This window comes from Ahaetulla prasina, chromosome 6 (genome assembly GCF_028640845.1).
Source record: "Ahaetulla prasina isolate Xishuangbanna chromosome 6, ASM2864084v1, whole genome shotgun sequence".
Taxonomy (NCBI): Eukaryota; Metazoa; Chordata; class Lepidosauria; order Squamata; family Colubridae; genus Ahaetulla; species Ahaetulla prasina.
The window spans coordinates 46,126,648-46,147,194 of record NC_080544.1 but is presented as its reverse complement, the minus strand read 5'-3'; the positions used below and the strand labels follow the sequence as shown (position 1 = coordinate 46,147,194).

General features: G+C 36.7%; 1 protein-coding gene across 1 annotated transcript in view; it reads left to right on the top strand.

The window, feature by feature from the left end:
• The window catches only part of DMBT1 (deleted in malignant brain tumors 1), a 109,033-nt gene that overhangs the window by 60,035 nt on the left and 28,451 nt on the right, over window positions 1-20,547 (top strand). The window contains exons 30-46 of the mRNA XM_058189104.1: window positions 182-493; window positions 1,112-1,138; window positions 1,505-1,549; window positions 1,745-2,056; window positions 2,711-2,737; window positions 3,330-3,374; window positions 4,490-4,534; window positions 4,733-5,044; window positions 6,016-6,042; window positions 6,622-6,666; window positions 8,634-8,970; window positions 12,024-12,347; window positions 14,577-14,875; window positions 15,840-15,866; window positions 19,368-19,406; window positions 19,924-19,953; window positions 20,003-20,296. Of these exons, the coding sequence (XP_058045087.1) occupies window positions 182-493; window positions 1,112-1,138; window positions 1,505-1,549; window positions 1,745-2,056; window positions 2,711-2,737; window positions 3,330-3,374; window positions 4,490-4,534; window positions 4,733-5,044; window positions 6,016-6,042; window positions 6,622-6,666; window positions 8,634-8,970; window positions 12,024-12,347; window positions 14,577-14,875; window positions 15,840-15,866; window positions 19,368-19,406; window positions 19,924-19,953; window positions 20,003-20,296 (2,547 nt within the window). The remainder of the gene's footprint in view (window positions 1-181; window positions 494-1,111; window positions 1,139-1,504; window positions 1,550-1,744; window positions 2,057-2,710; window positions 2,738-3,329; window positions 3,375-4,489; window positions 4,535-4,732; window positions 5,045-6,015; window positions 6,043-6,621; window positions 6,667-8,633; window positions 8,971-12,023; window positions 12,348-14,576; window positions 14,876-15,839; window positions 15,867-19,367; window positions 19,407-19,923; window positions 19,954-20,002; window positions 20,297-20,547) is intronic.

Sequence of the window (20,547 nt, the reverse complement as noted above, 5' to 3'; positions counted from 1 at the left end):
TGGAATTTTCATTCTTATAACAGTAATAACTATTGTAACAATAAACCTACAGTACTTCCAGCTGATCGCAAGGGTTGCAAAACAGAACAGCAGAGGTGATTCCTCTTTATTTAGTAATAAAGAATTCTAGAAGTTAATTATCTGACGCAAAAGTCGAATCTAAATTTGTTTTCATTTCAAGAAAAATCTCTGAGACTGGTGAATGGAGAAGAGAAATGTCATGGTCGTATTGAGGTCTTTTACAATGGAAGCTGGGGAACAATTTGTGACGATGGCTGGGACATGAATGACGCACAAGTTGTGTGTAAGCAGCTTGCCTGTGGAGAGGCCCTTCAAGCCCTACCTAATGCCGCATTTGGGGAAGGAACTGGCAGCATCTTCCTGGATCAGGTCCAATGCAAAGGGGACGAATCCTCTCTTGAAGAATGCTCTCATAAACCTTGGGGCGTTCATGACTGTCGCCATAAGGAAGATGCTGGGGTCATTTGCTCAGGTACTTTTAAACTGCATCAAGTATTGTGATGTGTACTTGGTTTACATTATCCAAACAAAATAAACAATAATTTAAAAATCAAGTGTCATTGTAATGTGACTGTTGCCAGGTAGAACTTTATCATTAGAAACAGAAGTTTGTCTTCATTCAGCTAGGTAGTTTAGAATTGGATCCTAATTGCTATTATGTGTAAAGCTTTCATACCTTCTTCATTCAGTACAAAAATGCATTTATTATTGAACATACAAGATTTAAGGACTGGGTCTTGTTATGCAGGTTTCAATAAATTATTATATTATCTTCAAGTAAATTGGTTTATGGTTCTTAACACATTTAACAGCCACAGGACTTAACAAGGGAGGTGGCAGATTCAACTGCAGTCACTAAATGAGGACTACTTTAGTCTCAATATTAAAAGGCAATAGGCATCAGTAGATATACTTTGTCAGGTTTGCTATACCCTTTTTTTAGTGTAGTTTAGTTTATTGTGTCAAACTGAATAGTAAAAAATATAAAAGGAATAATAATAACAATGGCAATATAATAAAACCTCCTAATTCATCAACATCAGTATGTTGTCTTCTTCACCCAGACCGAAGTTATTTCTTCTATTTTCAGGTCCTGCTGTTACCACATCACCACCTGGTAGGTATTTGCTTAAATTTCTATTGTTACTTTAAAGCAAATCTCGCATCTTAATTTAAGAGGAAATGGTAAGTAAATAACTCAGTAACTTAATTAGTGACTATTGCTTGTAGTTAACAGTAGTCATTGGCTTCTGAATGATTGAAAGCCAAATTAATTAGGCCATAAAGTGGTTCGGTCAAAGAGAATGAACAATGATTGAATTTGTAAATAAATATATGTGGGAAGAGCACATGGATTGAGATAAACTTTAAAACAAAGCGAATTTTTTTCTTCACCATTATTTTTTATCTCTACACATCCATGATAAAAACGAACTTCTGTAGAAGTTTCAGAGTCATATAACTATTTTTTTGTTTTTGTCAGACCTTTCTACATCCTCTGCCAAGCTGACTACACAGGGAATAAGAGGTATTTATTATATGTGGGACTTTCATTGTTATAACTATAATAATTATTATAACAATAAACCTACAGCATTTCCAGATGATCATGAGGGGTACAAAACAGAACAACAGAAGTGATTCCTCTCTATTTAGTAATAAAGAATTCTAGAAATTAGAAATCTGAGGCGAAAGTCCAATCTGCATTTGTTTTCATTTCAAGAAAAATCTCTGAGACTGGTGAATGGAGAAGAGAAATGTCATGGTCGCATTGAGGTCTTTTACAATGGAAGCTGGGGAACAATTTGTGACGATGGCTGGGACATGAATGACGCACAAGTTGTGTGTAGGCAGCTTGCCTGTGGAGAGGCCCTTCAAGCCCTACCTAATGCCGCGTTTGGGGAAGGAACTGGCAGCATCTTCCTGGATCAGGTCCAGTGCAAAGGGGACGAATCCTCTCTTGAAGAATGTTCTCATAAACCTTGGGGCATTCATGACTGTCGCCACAAGGAAGATGCTGGGGTCATTTGCTCAGGTAATCTGAACTGCTCAATTTTCAAGTTTTGTGCTGTTTTACTTGATCTATGCAAACAAAGCTAAAAGAATAATATGAAAATCAGGTTTCAATGTAACATGTCTGTTCCTGGCAGAATATTATCATCAAAAAGCTAAGGTATGTTTGCATCTAACCAGGAGGTCTTGAGGGGATCCTACAAAGGATCCTATTTGCTATTCTGTGTAAAGCATTCAGACGGTCTTCATTGATAATGTGCTCAGTAGGAAAAAAAAGAGCATTCATTATTGAACTTAAAGGTTTTGAGAATTTCTTCTTGTTATGCAGGTTACAATAAGTTATTACATTATCTTTAAGGGAATTTTATTAAAGTACTCAATATACTTAGTAACCACAGCACTTAATAATGTTAATTGAGTTGGCAGACTCAATTGCAGACTCAGTAAATAAAGACTACCTATAATCTCAATATAAAAGACAACAAGGATCAGTTCCAATACTTTATGCTAGGTTTGGAGTATTCATTTTTATTTTATTTTATTGTATCAAACTAAAGAAGAGTTAAAAAATATTTTAAAATAATGATAATAATTATCATTAATGTAACCTTCTAATTCATCAACATAAGTATGTTGTCATCTTCATCCAGATCAAAGTTATTTCTTCTATTTTCAGGTCTTGCTGTCACCACACCAACACCTGGTAGGTATTTTCTGAAATTTCTATGGTTACTTAAAACCAAATCTTGCATCATAATTTGAGGGGAAGTAGAGCCAGTAAAGTCTTTAGCAGCAAATAGAGAAATAATATTCATCCAACTTTCTTTTCTTTCTGTTCACTGAAAGCAATGTGTGAAATAAAATTAGCCTTTAAGATAGTCATGTGTGATGAAGACTGGAGTTTTGCTTTTCAGCAAGTCACTGAATAATGTATGGATTTAAAAGAAGAATAACTGCCATTTGTTATTTGATTTAAATAAGGTGTAAAATAAAACGAAAGCACTGAATTATGTAATATATTGCTTTGGAAAATAAGATGAAAAATGAATGAATGAATGAATGAATGAATGAATGAATGAGTGACTCTGGGGTACTTAAAAATTGTTTTTGGTTAACCAGTAGAGATTGGATCCTGATTGATTGGGAGCCAAATTATTTAGGCTATGAAGTGATTTGATCAAAGAGGAAGGCTGGGTTTTTTCCCCAACATTATTTTTTATCTCTATACTTCTTCGTTAGCAAAGAAGTTGTGGCATGTTTCTGAAACATATAACTATACAATTTGTTTTTGTCAGACCTTTCTACAACCTCTGCAGATCTGACTACACAGAAAATAAGAGGTATTTATTATATGCTGAAGTGGACTTGTATTCTTATAATAATAATAAATATTGTAATAAATATTGTAAACAAACAGCACTTCTGGATGATAACAATGGTTGCTTACATGCTGGTTCCAAATGGTTCCTTTATTGTACCATATCTGAAATAACAGTTCATGTGAAGATGTGGACTAGATCTGTGGAGATCCAGGTTCAGGTCCACCATGAGAATTTATGGGATTACTTGAGCCAGTCATTCTCTCAGCTTAACTTAATTAGAAGGTTCGTGTGAAGATAAAATTAAGGGATGTGGTGGCTCAGTGGCTAAGACCCTGAGCTTGTTGATCGAAAGGTCGGCAGTTCAGCAGTTCAAATCCCTAGTGCCATGTAACGGGATGAGCTCCCGTTACTTGTCCCATCTTCTGCCAACCTAGCAGTTCGAAAGCACGTAAAAAATGCAAGTAGAAAAATAGGGACCACCTTTGGTGGGAAGGTAACAGCGTTCCATGCGCCTTTGGAGTTGACTTATGGCAGCCACATGACCACAGAGATGTCTTTGGACAGCGCTAGCTCTTCGGCTTTGAAATGGAGATGAGCACCACCTCCTAGAGTCAGGAACGACTAACACATATGTGCAAGGGGAACCTTTACCTCATTCAAGTTCTTGTGGAGATGGTCTATAAATCTAACAATTTTTTTTTATATTATCTGCCAAGGACCAATTAATATGTAAATCAATCCAGTGTTTGAACTCTCAAGCTCATGATGTGCTTGATAATGTTTGTGAAAATATGATAGCAAGATGACAGACTGACTGACTGACTGACTGACTGAATAAATTGGTGACAATGGGATACTTAAAAATTGGTTTTGGTTAACCAATAGGGCTTGGGTCCTAAAAGATTGGGAGCCAAATTAATTAGGCTATAAAGTGGTTTGGTCAAAGAGAATGAACAAGGATTGAATTTGTAAACAGATATAGGTAGGAAAAGAAAATTGATTGAGAGGAAGTTTAAAACCAAGAGCATGGCTGCTATTTTCGCATTATTTTTATCTCTATACACATATGATAGCAAAGAACTTCTGCCCAGGTTTCTGAAAGATATAACTATAAAATCTATTGTTTTTGTCAGAGCTTTCTACAACCTCCACAGATCTGACTACACAGCAAGTAAGAGGTATGTATTATAGGTTGAAATGGAATTGCACTCTTATAATAGCAATAAACTATGTATGAATAAACCTACAGCACTTCCAGCTGATCAGAAGGGGTGCAAAAGAGAACGGTAGAGATGATTCCTCTCTATTTAGTATAAAAATTCTAGAAATTAGATATCTGACGCAAAGGTTCAATATACATTTGTTTTCTTTTCAAGAAAAATCTCTGAGACTGGTGAATGGAGAAGACAAATGTCGTGGTCGCATTGAGGTCTTTTACAATGGAAGCTGGGGAACAATTTGTGATGATGGCTGGGACATGAATGACGCACAAGTTGTGTGTAAGCAGCTTGCCTGCGGAGAGGCCGTCCAAGCCCTACCTAATGCTGCGTTTGGGGAAGGAACTGGCAGCATCTTCCTGGATCAGGTCCAGTGCAAAGGGGACGAATCCTCTCTTGAAGAATGCTCCCATAAACCTTGGGGCATTCATAACTGTCGCCACAAGGAAGATGCTGGGATCATTTGCTCAGGTAATCTAAACTGCTCAAGTTTTAAGTGAAGTTATACTTGGTTTACATTATCCAAACACAGTAAAAGAATAATCTTATAACTCAGATGTCAATGCAATGTCAGATACAATATTATTGTCAGGAAACCAAGGTATGTCACCATCTAACTAGATAGTCTTTTGTCATTTGCTCAGGTAATCTAAATTGCTCGATTTTCACTTGTTTTGCTTGGTTTATTTATCCAAATACAGTAAAAGAATAATATGAAAATCAGATGTGAATGCAATGTGACTATTCCCAGGAAAAATGATATATTAGAAAGCCAAAGTATGTTGTCATTCAACTAGGTGGTCTTAAATGGGATCGCAAAGGATCCTACTTTCTATTATTAGTTTAGTTTAGTTTAGTTTATTTAGATTTTTATACCGCCCTTCTCCCGAAGGACTCAGGGCGGTGTACAGCCAGATTAAAACAATAATATACAAAATTAAAATAACAATTAAAATACATATTCAAAGATGGCCGAAAATTAAAACCGTCAAATTGACCTATACTAAAATACCCCAATCTAAAATTAAAAAACCAGAAATTTAAAAATTTAAAAATCAAGCCAGTCCCGCTTGGATGAACAGATATGTTTTCAATTCACCTGACCTAAACTCAGCAAAGCAGCATTTCCCTTCGCATTGCCTCTTTAACTCTTAATCCTTCATTGTCTGTTCACAATCTCAGCAGAGTCCTGTTTCTTCCAGCTTCAGTTTAAAATGTGCTTTTTTACCCAGGCAATATTTGGAATTTCAAAGCAAAAACCTTGCCTCATTGTGCTGTGGTGAGTTAAAGAGGTGATGCAGAGGGAGAGGGAAATGCTGCTTTACTGAATCAAAGCAGCATTTCCTACGCTGCCCAGTAAGAACAGCCTATCATACTTTCCTTCATCAACATCAGTACGTTGTCATCTTCACCCAGATCAAAGTTATTTCTTCTATTTTCAGGTCCTGCTGTCACCACACAAACACCTGGTAAGTATTTGCTTACATTTCTGTGGTTACTTAAAACCAAATTTTGCATCATAATTTAAGGAGAAATAGGGCGAGTAAAGTCTTTACCAGCATACAAAAAAATAAGATTCATTTAACTTTCTTATCTTTCTGTTCACTGAAAGCACAGTTCATGAAATAAAATTAGTCTTTAAGCTAGACATGTATTGTGAAAACTGGACTTTTGCTTTTCAGCAAGTCATTGAATAATGTATGGATTTAGGAAAGAATGGCTAGCATTTGTTGTTTGATTTAAATAAGATATAAAATAAAGTGAAAGCATTAAATTGTGGAATATTTTGCTCTGGATAGCAAGATGACAGGGAGGGCGGGAGGGAGGGAGGGAGGAAGGGAGGGAAGGAAGGAAGGAAGGAAGGAGTTGTTTGTGTTTAACCACTAGTGATAGGGTCCTGAATGACTGGGAGCCAAATTAATTTGGCTGTGAAGTGGGTTGGTGTTTTTTCCCAGCATTATTTTTATCTCTATATACCTAACTTCTTAGAAAGAAGTTCTGGCAAAGTTTCTGAAATAGATAGTTATAAAATTTCCTTTTTTTGTCAGAGCTTTCTACAACCTCTGCAGATTTGACTACACAGAAAATAAGAGGTATTTATTATATGCTGAAATGGATTTGTATTTTTATAACAATAATAACAGTTGGACTTATGAGATCAGTTGGGAGTATTACTGGTGTACCAAGCTCTTTGGTGCACAGCAACCTCTCTGCCTGAACTGCTTGGGGTTTGCAGGGGAGTTCCCCAGGTTTATAGTCCTGGAGGACTTCAATCTGCCATCCCTGGGCTTGGTTCTAGAAGCAGCCCAAGAGTTCATGGCCACCTTGGCATCCCTTGGCTTATTCTAGTTCATCCAACTTGGGGTGGCAGTCATACTGGATATACTTTTCTTGTTGGAGCAGTGGCAACATGATGGTGGGGAATCTGTCATTGCCACGACATGGTGGTGGCTGTGGGATTTTCCAATGCCCCGTCTATAGCAAGGCACAACCTATTCAAGCTCCTCTTGGCAACTAATGGTCTCACTCAGGTTTTAGAAGGAGTTGGGGGATATTCTGAAAGTTCTGCTGCACAGTCCTATGGAAGCTTTGGCCATAACTTGGAATCAGAATGTGGCCAAAGCTCTGGACAGGATCATGTTCATGTGCACCCTTTTGGCCCACGGGTCCTGAAACTCCCCATGGTTTATGAAGGAGATGGAGGGTACTGAAAAGGTCCAACAGACAGCTAGAGCACCACTGGAATAAAAAAAATGAAGTCCAACAGACACAGGTAAGAGCCACAATTAAGACCTCTCTTCTGGTGTAAGAGTAGTGAAGTGTCACTATTTTTCTAGTCATACTGCATCAGCAGAGTGTTGTCCAATGGCCTTATTCAAGGTCACCTGGTCTCTCCCTGGGAAGGAAGGCTCAGATGATCATTTCCACAGCCACGCAGAGGAATTTGTTGAACACCTGATGGATAAAATTTTTCAGTTTCATTCTCAATTTGAGTCCAAGTGTGAAGCAGGTCTATCTGAGATGCCTGATGAATAGACTTGCTAGATTTCTGATAACAGTTTGACCCTGTTGGACCTGAGGAAATAGAGAGGATCCTTGGGGCTGTTAAGCCAGCTACCTGCTTATTAGATCCTTGTCTAGATCCTTGGTTGGTGAAAGTCTTTAGGATGGTGACCTGCAGGTTGATCCAAGTGATGATTCATGCGTTGATGCAGGAGGGGGTATTCCCGCCATTGTTCAGGGATGCCGTGATGTGCCCCTCCTCAAGAAATCATCATTGGACCCATTTTTCCTGGACATCTTTCACCCAGTGTCCCACAACCCCTTTCTAGGGAAGGTGATGGAAAAAGTAGTTGCCTTGCAGCTCCAGGGAATCCTGGATAAAACATTATTTTTTCAGTCAGGTCTCAGACTGGGTTATAGGATGGAAATGGCATTGATTATGTTTGTGGAAAATCTCTAGTGAAAGCAGGATGGGGGTAGCGCATCCATTCTTACTCTCCTTGACCTCTCAGGGGCTTTCAAGATAATCACCCATGGCAGCATTTTGGACTGGCTATGGGGGATGGTGCTGAGTGGCACATTATTGTGCTGGTTCAGCTCCTTTTCCCACGGCACATCCCAATAAATGAATGGAATGGAATGGAATGAATGAATGAACGAACAAACAAACAAACAAACAAATATTGTAACAATAAACTAAACTATCCCAAGGGATGCTTACATGATGCTTACCAAATGGATTCTTTTTTGTATCACATCTGAAATAATAGGTTTTCATGGGTAATCATATATTCAAAAGTCATGTGTTTAACTACCAGAATTATTAAGCTGCTTTCACAGAGGCTCAGATAGCCATAGGAGAGAACTGAACTATAGAGAAAAAGCATATGGTTTTCACACCATATTATGGAACCGTTTTCATTCTGATAGACTGACATTAATGTATTACATGGCAAAACAGAACAGCAGAGATGGTTCCTCCCTCTTTAGAAATAAAGAATTCTAAAAATTAGATATCTGAGGTGAATGTCCAATATGCATTTGTTTTCATTTCAAGAAAAATCTCTGAGATTGGTGAACGGAGAAGACAAATGTCGTGGTCGCATTGAAGTCTTTTACAATGGAAGCTGGGGAACAATTTGTGACGATGGCTGGGACATGAATGACGCACATGTCGTGTGTAGGCAGCTTGCCTGCGGAGAGGCCTTCCAAGCCCTACCTAATGCTGCGTTTGGGGAAGGAACTGGCAGCATCTTCCTGGATGAGCTGAAGTGCAATGGGGATGAATCCTCTCTTGAAGAATGCTCCCATAAACCTTGGGGCGTTCATAACTGTCGTCACAAGGAAGATGCTGGGGTCATTTGCTCAGGTAATCTGACTTGCTCAATTTTCAAGTCATTTGATATTTTACTTGGTTTATTTTATACAAACACATAAAAGAAAAAAAGAAAAATCAGGTATCAATGTAACATGACTGTTGACAGGTAGAACATTATCAAAAAACTAGAATATATCACCATCTAACCATCTAACTAAATTGTTTTGAATGGGATCGCAAAGGAGCCTAATTGCTATTATGTGTAAAACTTTCTGAAAATTTTCATTGATAATGGCTTTCAGTAGAAAAAAGTGCATTTATTATTGAACATACAAGGATTTAAGGATTTAACCTTGTTATGCAGGCTTCAATAAGTTATTACATTATCTTCAAATAAATTTGATTGAAGTATTTAATATGCTTAACAACCACAACACTTAATGATGGAGTTGGCAGACTCAGTTGCAGTCAGTATATGAGGACTACCTGTAGTGTCAATACTAAAAGGCAACCAAGCATCACTTCCAATACTTTCAGCCAACTTTGCTATGCCTTTTTTATTTTACTTTATTGTATCAAACTAAAGAAAAGTAAATATATATATATATAAAAGAAATAATAACAACAGTGGTGATATACTCTATCCCACTAAATTATCAACATCAGTATGTTGTATTCTTCACCCAGATCTAAGTTATTTCTTCTATTTTCAGGTCCTGCTGTCACCACATCACCACCTGGTAAGTATTTTCTGAAATTCCTGTGGTTCCTTAAAACCAAACCTTGCATGATAATGAAAGGGGAAATAGAACCAGTAACATCATTACCAGCACAGAATGAAGTCTGATTCATTCAACATTCTTTTTTACCCCCTTTCATTGAAACTACAATTTGTGAAATAAAATAAGTCTTCATGTTATGCATGTCGTGTGAAGACTGGAGTTTTGCTTTTCAGCAAATCATTGAAAAGTGTATAAATATAAGAAAGAAAGGTTATATGTTTGATTTAAACAAGGTTTATAATAAAGTGAGAGAGTGGAATTATGGAATGTTTCGCTCTGAATAGCGAGATGGCATATACACTCAATAAATAATATATAAAATATTCTGTGACTATAGGGAATTTAAAAGTTGTTTCTGGTTAAACAGTACTGTTAATGTCCTTAATGATTGGGAATCAAATTAATTAGGCTAATTAGTACAAAAGCAGTATCATGAAGTGATTTGGTCAAAGGAAAGTGATTAGGATTGAATCTGAAAACAAATATAGGTATGAAGAGCAAACGGATTTAGAGGGAATTTAGGAGGTTGGACTAGAAGGCCTCCAAGGTCCCTTCCAACTCTGTTGTTATGTTATGTTATGAAGTGCAAAACCAAGAGAATGGCTGTGGTTTTATTTATTTTTCAGTATTATCTTTATACACCTATGATAGAAAAGAGCATCTGGCAAAGTTTCTGAAGCATATAATTTTCTGTTTTTGTCAGAACTTTCTACAACTTCCGCAGAGCTGACTACGCAGGAAAGGAGAGGTATTTATTATATGCTGAAGTGACCTCTCATTCTTGTAACAGTAATAAATATTGCAACAATAAACCTACAGCACTTCCGGCTGATTGCAAGGGGTGCTTACATGCTGGTTCTAAATTGTTCCTTTGTTGAACCACATCTGAAATAATAGGTTCCTGTGAAGATGTGGACTAGCTTTGGGGAAATCCAAGTTCAGGTCCACCATGAGAACTCATGGGATAACATTGAGCCAATCATTCCTTCAGTTTAACCTAATTCACAAGGTTGGTGTGAAGATAAAATTAAGGGGTGCTCCTCATCCAAGTTGTTTTGAACTCTTGAAGATAGTCCATAAGTCTAATAAGGATTTTTTTTCACTCTATCATCATCATCATCTTTTAACAACCTCATAATCCCTTGCGGGGTGAAATCTGGGCAACTCAATGAGCAAGCAGTGTGTTTAATGGCCACATGCCCTTTCTGTTGCCAATGCAGAATTTTGTTCAGTAGATATATTCTCATTGTGCCCAGAGAGAGAAATACCTGCCTCTACCTAGGACCGAATACACAACCTTTGTGAAACGAGAGCTCCACCTCTAAACCACTGCACACACTTTCACTCTATCTATCATGGACTAGTTAATATGTAAATCAATCCAGTGTTTGAACTATCAAGCTCACGATATACTTGATAATGTTTGTGAAAAGATGAATGTCATGTCAGACATAATGAACCACTTGTACACCTACTGTTTTCTACTCACACAGACATTTTAGAGTATGGTGACATGAATGCTGTTGAAACTCTGTGAAGTAGATGATCCTGAATGTTTCAGCACACATAAAACCATATTTCAATAAGCTACTGTATTAAATACAATATCTTTTGAAACTACAGTATATTTTGCTGAATCAAGAATGTGTATTTAGCATGAACTCCCCTAACTAATTTTCAAATTTCCTGGTTTTCATTGTTATTACTGAAATGTCTGCAATTCTTATTGAAATTATTTTATTCAGGTCTATGACTAGAAAAATAACTTTGCTATTGAGATCTATGCAAAATTTTGTGAATGAATAATTACATACTGTTTTTTCTGAAACTAAAGCTCATTAAAAAGTTAAATAAATAAATGGGAAATAAACTTGCTTAATCTAGATCGATATATGTAAATATGTACTGTACATATCTACCTATGTTCTTAAAAAAACCCTAATCATCCTGTTATCTTGAGTCCTGTATTTAAAAACAAAAATTATTACCCTGGTTTTATAGTCTTCAAAGGATCGGTTAGGAGTTGATATGAGCTCTAGTACTTTGCACCAAGGAGAATCCTTTGGTTGTGCTGGTTGGAAATGCCAAAGAATAGAATTGAGCTATAGAGAGGAAGCATATGGTTTCATATCATACTATGAAACAACTTTTGTTCTGATAGACCAATGCTATCAATAAAAAAACAATATGACTTGAATAAAATTGACTGACATTAAGGTATTATATGGACAAGCCAGAAGACAAAGAGGTGATTCCTCTCTGTTTAGCAATAAAGAATTCTAAAAATTAGATATCTGCAGATAAAATCTAATTTACATATGTTTTCATTTCAAGAAAAATCTCTGAGACTGGTGAATGGAGAAGACAAATGTCGTGGTCGCGTTGAGGTCTTTTACAATGGAAGCTGGGGAACAATTTGTGACGATGGCTGGGACATGAATGACGCACATGTCGTGTGTAGGAAGCTTGCCTGCGGAGAGGCCATCCAAGCCCTACCTAATGCCGCATTTGGGGAAGGAACTGGCAGCATCTTCCTGGATGAGCTGAAATGCAAAGGGGACGAATCCTCTCTTGAAGAATGCTCCCATAAACCTTGGGGCGTTCATAACTGTCGCCACAAAGAAGATGCTGGGGTCATTTGCTCAGGTAATCTGAACTGCTCAGTTTTCAAGTCATGTGATATTTTTACTTGGTTTATATTATCCAAAATAGTAAAAGAAAAATAAATAAAATTAGGTGTCATTACAATGTGACTCTTCCCAGGTATAATATTATCATCAGAAAGTCAAAGTATGTTACCGTCTAATAAAGTGGTCATGAATGGGATTGCAAAAGATCCTAACTGCTATTAATGTGTAAAGCTTTCAGATAATATTCATTGATAACAGTAGAAAAAATTGCATTTATTATTGAACATAAAAGGATTTAACCTTGTTATGCAGGTTTCCATGACTTAGTACATTATCTTTAAGTAAATTTGCTTAAGGTGCTTAACACATTTAACAACCACAGCAATTAAAAATGGAGTTGGCAGATTCAATTGCAGTCAGTAAATGAGGACTATCTCCTCAGCATCAATATTAAAAGGCAACAGGCATTCGTTCCAATACTTTCAGCCAGGTTTGCTATCTCCTTTTTTTATTTTACTTTACTGCATCAAACTAAAGAAGAGTAAAAAGAAATAATGGTGATAATAATAATGAAAATATAATATAACTTCATAATTCATCAACATCAGTATGTTGTCTTCTTCACCCAGACCAAAGTTATTTCTTCTATTTTCAGGTCCTGCTGTTACCACACCACCACCTGGTAGATATTTTCTTAAATTTCTATTGTTGTTTAAAACCAAATCTTGGTCATAATTTAAGGAGAAATGAAGCCAGTAAAGTCTTTATCAGTACAGAGAGACATAAGATTAATCCAACTTCCTTTTCTTTTTTTCAGTATTTGAGAAAGTGCAATTTCTCAAATAAAGTGAGTCTTCATGCTATGCTTAAACACTGAGATTTGGTTTTCAGCAAGTAATTGAATAACATATGGATATAAGAATGAATGACTATCATGTGTTATTTAATTTAAAGAAGGTGTAAACTAAAGTGACAGCATTGAATTGTAGAATGTTTTGCTTTGGATGCATTTATTTGTGAGATGGCACATAAATTTAATAAATACATAACTAAAATATTTCGTGTTTATGGGGTACTTAAAATTGTTAGTGGTTAATCAGTAGTGTTAATGTCCTTAATCATTGGAAGTCAAATTAATTAAGCTAACTGGTACAAAAGCAATATAATGAAGTGGTTTGGTCAAAGTGAATGAACAAGAATTGAATTTGAAAACTAATATATGTTGGATGAGCAAACGGATAGAAAGGAAGTGGAAAACCAAAAGAATAGCTGTTTTTTCCCAACAATATTTTTATCTTTATACACCTATGATAGCAACAATATTCAGGCAAAGTTTCCGAATCATGTAACTATAAATTTTTGTTTTTGTCAGATCTTTCTACAACCTCCATGGATCTGACTACACAGGGAATAAGAGGTATTTATTATATGGTTAAGTAGATTTGCATTCTAATACCGTGTTTTTCCAAAAAGACGATCCACCTTGAAAAGAAGCCCTATCACATTTTTGAGCACATATGATCACATTAAGCTCCACCCACAAAATTAGCCCCAATTAAGACTCCACCCACCCCGGGGTGCAGGGGGTGGGACGAGGCACACAGCTAAAAAATAAGCGAGGGGGAAATGGGGGTGTGAAACTGCCCTACTTAACAGATCTTGCACTATTAGACACCTGCCTCGCCTTCTTCTGCAGCCACTTCTTCTGCAGCCACTTGCCACAACTTGCACGCATTGCCCTGGCCTCAGTTTGGCCTTCAGATGCCTTCCAGCAGGTATCTAGAGACAAAACGGAGGCCTGGGCAATGCGTGTGAGTGGTGGCAAGCAGCCACAGAAGAAGTGGGCCAGCGGTGGGCTCCTGCTGGGTGGGGCTATCGGTGCCACGGCCATGAGGTGAGTCAATAATTAGAACCCTCCAAAAAGAAAGCCTAGCCGTTTTTTCAGGGATCAAAAGAAAATAAGACCCAGCCTTCTTTTTGGAGAGACATAATAATAATAATAATAATAATAATAATAATAATAATAATAATAATAATAATAATAACAACAACAACAACAACAACAACAACAACAACAACAACAATGATAATTGTAATAATAAATTTACAGCACTTCCAGCTGATCACAAGGAATACTCTCCACCTAAGGGTTGCAAAACAGAACTGCAGAGTTGATTCTTCACTCATTAGAAATGAAGAATTCTAGAAATTAGATATCTGAGGTGAATGTCCAATTTATATATGTTTTCATTTCAAGAAAAATCTCTGAGACTGGTGAATGGAGAAGTCAAATGTCGTGGTCGCGTTGAGGTCTTTTACAATGGAAGCTGGGGCACAATTTGTGACGATGGCTGGGACATGAATGACGCTGAAGTTGTATGTAGGCAGCTTGCCTGTGGAAAGGCCATCCAAGCCTTACCTAATGCTGCATTTGGGGAAGGAACTGGCAGCATCTTCCTGGATGAGCTGAAGTGCAATGGGGACGAGTCCTCTCTTGAAGAATGCTCCCATAAACCTTGGGGTGTTCATAACTGTCGCCACAAAGAAGATGCTGGGGTCATTTGCTCAGGTAATCGGAACTGCTTATGCTTTAATAAAGTTATTACAGTATATTTCAGTAAATTCATTTAAAGTGAGACTTGGTAGACAATGGAATAATAATCTTTTGACTAAATAAAACATATGGAATTATTCTTTTTATTCAACAACAGTATGGAAGTATCTTATTGTAAGTCACATGCTTTTCGCCTGTTTTCCCCTATAGCTTTTATATTCAGAAGTCACATAGTCCTCTGAAATGTCTCTGAAGAGTTTAATGATGCAAAGCTATAGAAATCATAATCAAATTTCACCAACAGAACATAGTTACAATATGTCTAGAACTTTATGTTTATTTTAAGAACCAAATGTCTGCTAAATTTATTTTTTGTTCGGAATGCTACATTGCATTGACCATCTTGAGTAGATTGGTTTATGGGTAGTGCTTGCTTACCAACCAAATTAGCACTGAAAAATGAGACTTTTGACAGGTCCTTGAAGGTATGGTTTTTGTAGAATCTCTGTGATCGTGATTTCGGCACTTGGCAACTGGTAAGCATTTACAACAATCACAGTATCCTGCAGTCATGTGATTGCCATTTGCAAACTTCATAACCAGCTTCCAATAAAGTCAATGAGAAAGGTAACTGGAAGTTGCAAGTCATATAACCACAAAACTTAATAATGGAGATGGAAGACTCAGATGTAGTCAGCAAATAAACACCATATATAGTCTCAATACTGAAAACAGTATTGGGATCAGTTCTTATACTTTCAGCCAGGTTTGCTTTTTTATTTTAGATTACATTTATTACAGATTTATTTATTTATTTATCACATTTCACAAGAGGGACACTTTTACTTCATTCATTCATTCAAGAAAAATACGAAAATATAAAAGAAAAAATGATAACATTGGCAATATAATATAACCCATAATTAATCATCATTACTATATCATCTTCACTCACAGAAATTATTTCTTCTATTTTTAGGTCCTGCTGTCACCACATCAGCACCTAGTAGGTATTTTCTTAAATTACTATTTTTACTTGAAACATTGTATCATAATTTAAAGGGAAATAGAACCAGCCAACTCTTTAACAAGGCAGAAAGAAATAAGATGCATCCAACTTTCTTTCCAAAATCTGTACATCCAAGGAATATACCCAGTGATGGCATTCAAATAATTTAACAACCGGTTCTCTGCCCTAGTGACGAGCTGGGTAAGTGTGGCTTGGTGGTCATGTGATCATGTGGACGCGGCCAACTCAACGTCACTCACGTCGATGGGTGCATCGCCTTAGCTATTACAATGTAATAAGGGTTAACCAGAGAGGCAATTTCTTTAAGCAGGGCAATAAAGTTTAGGCTAGAAACAACACCAGAATGTTCCCTTCCTGCCTTCCTTACAGGATTAGCCTTGTAAAGTGGAAAAAAACAAAATAAGATTTCTTCCAACAACCGGTTCTCTAAACTGCTTAGAAAGTTAACAACCGGTTCTCCCAAATAGGTGCGAACTGGCTGAATCCCACCTCTGAATATACCAGAAGGACTAAAAAGATGTGAACTGGAAAATATGTAATGTAATGCAAAACAAAATCTTCTGGGGCAATGGGAACATTTTTTTATGTTATGAACATATTATGGATGTTCAAAATCCAAAACAGCTGTTTGATAGTGGAGGTGCTAATTCCCAGACCGGCTAATGTAGTACTTAGGGCACTTAAAATACACCTCTTTCTCAGAAAGTAACCAGGGCTAGCCCTTCAAGCTTATACTTTCAACTTTTTTTAGGGATAACAGATTGGTACATTTGCAAATAAAGGTTTCGGTTGCAGGCATTCCATAATTTTCTAATAATGTCTGGCAGAATATCAGGGAATCCAATGTCACCATTAGAAATAAAAATAAAGTAATGATTTTTAAAGTCTTATTTCAAATTGATTTTTTGAAAAAAAAGTTTTCAAGGCTTGACTGAAACAGGTGCCTGGTAGAGAAAAAGGGAATTCACTTTGGGTGTATAAGTGCCAGTAGATAACATCTAGTGCTTCCTGGCTTTTCTCTCTTTATTAAAACAAAAAAGAACAGCAACAGAAAACATTTTGATTGGGGGTAGGATGGCAGAATAGGGAGATTTACCTTCCATTTCATTATCGTGATAAATCTCTTCTCGTTTCTAGTAATTACTAAGTGTGGCAGCACTATATTAGTAATTCTGCTTCTGTCGTCATACTTCCTTTGAAGTGATATCTGCATTGTGGAAACAGAGGGAAGTAGGGACATGCAACAAACCTGTTCACTTCTGTCAGCCTTTTCAGATAGGAAATCAAACCAGGATATCAAAATCAATAGTATTAATGCTACCTTTATTATAAGGAAACGGTAACACAGAGGTGCCCAATCCCTGGGCTACAGACCAGTACCAGACCAGTACCAGTACGGGTACTTACAGGACCGCCTGCTGTTACCACATGCCTCCCACCGACCCGTGCGCTCTCACAGAGAGGGTCTTCTCAGGGTGCCGTCCGCCAAGCAGTGTCGGTTGGCGGCCCCCAGGGGAAGGGCCTTCTCTGTGGGAGCACCTACTCTCTGGAATGAACTTCCCCCCGGTTTACGCCAATTGCCTGACCTTCGGACCTTTCGCCGGGAACTGAAAACTTATTTATTTATCCAAGCGGGACTGGCCTGATTTTTAAACTCTAAATTTTAAATTTTAAATTTTTCAATTGTAATTTTATTGGGTATTTTATATGGTCAATTGGACGGTTTTAATTTCGGCCTTTTATTGAATAAGTTTTTTAAATGTTATTTTAGTGTGTATATTAATTGTTTTAAATGTAGGCTGTACACCGCCCTGAGTCCTTCGGGAGAAGGGCGGTATAAAAGTTTAATTAAATAAATAAATAAATAGCCTATGAGGAATCAGACCCCGCAAGCGGCGAGTGACTCCCCTTGCACATGTGCGAGATCTAAGTTGTGCACAAAACCATTCTCCCCTGGGTCATAGAAAATTTGTCTGCCATGAAATCAGTCCCTGGTGCCAGAAAGTTTGGGGACCACTGCAGTAATAGAAAAACAAGCCTGAAAGACCTTCCTCCTCCCTCCTGGTATTATTTTCAACAGAATTCAGCAGGGTCCTTTCTGAGGTGCTTTCTCTTTTCTCATTCCTTTTTTGGACTTTGATTTTCTTATCAGATGTTTTTTTGGCTTTGGCTCTTTCTCCTGCTTCCCAAAGTTATTTTCATACACTGGCACAGCTTCTAACCAAACACTAGGCCATTGAATTTAATTTAACCAGGACAACTCAATTGGAAAAGAGGTAGAGACCTCAAAATGTTTATCTTTGTTTATATGATGATGTAAAAGAATAACACGGTTGTCATCTCGAATATTCAGGGAAAAGAAACCTGAAAGTTATTTCTCAAATATACAAAAGAATTTGTAAATGATCCAAAGATTTGTAGATTATAGACAGAATAGAATAGAATTTTATTGGCCAAGTGTGACTGGACACACAAGAAATTTGTCTTGGTGCATACGCTCTCAGTGTACAGGTAGCAACTGTGGCCAGGCCTAAACATATATCTTCTTAAATCCATTCAACCCCATTTATATAAAAGGGAACACATGTCACAATAGCTAGAGTTGTACTGTACACACACACACATGCATGCCCAACAAAGGCAGAATGTTATCTGACAAAAAAAAATCAGGTTGGGAAACACTGAAATGCCTTTTTTAAATGAACCCTCAAAGTGTCAATGTAATGTCATTGGGAGAAAATGCTGTTTATATTCTTTTGACAATTGCAGAAAGTGCATTGGTAACGACAACAAACTCATTGACTGTAAAGTTGATGAATGGCAAAAACCGATGCCAGGGTCGCCTTGAAATCTTTCACAATGGGAACTGGGGAACAGTCTGTGATGATGGTTGGGACTTACCAGATGCAAAGGTTATATGCAGACAACTTGCCTGTGGAGAAGCTATGGAAGCCACCAATGAAGCCTATTTTGGGCAAAGCACTGGCAACATCCTCCTATTTATTTATTTTATTTATTTATTTATTTTTTCACAACATCATACAAAAAGATTATATAGTATATAAACATATATATGAGTAAATGTTAGGAGGTATAAGCATATATATATATATAGGAAGAAGAAAAGAAAAATAATAGGACAGGAACGGTAGGCACATTTGTGCGCTTATGCACGCCCCTTATGGTCCTCTTAGGAATGGGGTGAGGTCAATAGTAGAAAGTTTTTGGTTAAAAATGTTAAAAATCCTAGAAAATGTTCAGTGCAAAGGGAATGAATCATCTATAGAAGTGTGCTCCAATTCAGGCTGGGGAACTCATCAGTGTGACCACAAGGAAGACGCTGGTGTCATTTGCTCAGGTAACCATCGCCGCTGTTGTTAGTATAAAATGATTTCATAGGAGCCTTCCTAGCAAAATATTATGAATGCTTCCCTATCTCTCAGAGGAAGAGCTCTTTCTGTATCTTTTTTTTCATAGAAACAGTTTCCCTTACAACAAAGAATCCCATTACACTTAGTAAGTATCGTTGTCTCTGCAAACAATAGTGTATTTGAGAAGTGATCTCATTTTGCATAGAAGAACATATCATAAAATAATACTTAGGGAATACTGAAATTCCTGAATTTAGTATTTAGTGATATAAAAAATGCCAGTGACATCTGTTCCGTGAAACTGGTGTGTTATGCCTCAGACTCCTTTTCACTGAACACTGAATCATTACTTTTTAAATTTCTGCTGTTATTAGCTGTGAAAATTAACATACTAGAGTTTCGGTGTGAAGGCTCTGTCTGTGTTGTAAATAAATGGTGATAAAATAAGAACACTTAGTCACATGCATTCCAAAATGATAATCAAAACCAAAATTGTATATTATAAACTATACTTTCTGATTTTAATAGACTTGCAAAATATTCTTGAGAGTAATTAAAATTACTCTGTAGAGAAACATCAAACTATCAGATTCTTCTGTCTGTTTTCCTTTCCTTTCTTCATTTATCAAACTCAACTATTTCTTTTCTTTTGGTTTTTGTAGCTCCCACAAGAAATACATCAAAAGTACCAGGTATTTACATTTGGATCATTTTTTAATAAACTCGATCTATGCATTTTAGTGCAAACATTATGCATGCACATATTCTTTTGTGTCTTTAATATGTTGCATTGTAGAACTTCCAATATACTGTTTTATTTAAGCAAATGCATTTTTCAAAGGTTTTTTTTTTATGTTAGAAGTTTTTCTGGTGTACTCCCTAAAATAACCTCCCTTTTTTTTGCATTTAAGATTATTTTCAGCTCTAATGTTAAATTATATTTGCTCTATTTATTACCAGTTCGGGCACTAACTACTCAGAATCCAACTACTAGACCTGTTCCTGCAGTAACCACACCTCATCCGATTATTCCAGGTCAGTAGATTAACCAATCTCCTGTTTAACGGACTTGAGCAGTTAAAATTCAATGTTGAATAACATTCTGGGATGACTTCTTTTCCTTATGCAAAACAAACAAAATATTCCAAGCTCATTTTTGCCTGCAAAAATGCAAATATAGAAAATTATGTGGGATATTTATTTCTTTTCTACTACATTATTTTTCTCAGCACATCCTCCATTCCACCATTTTTATTTGGTCTATCTAGATGATACATTAAATGTAT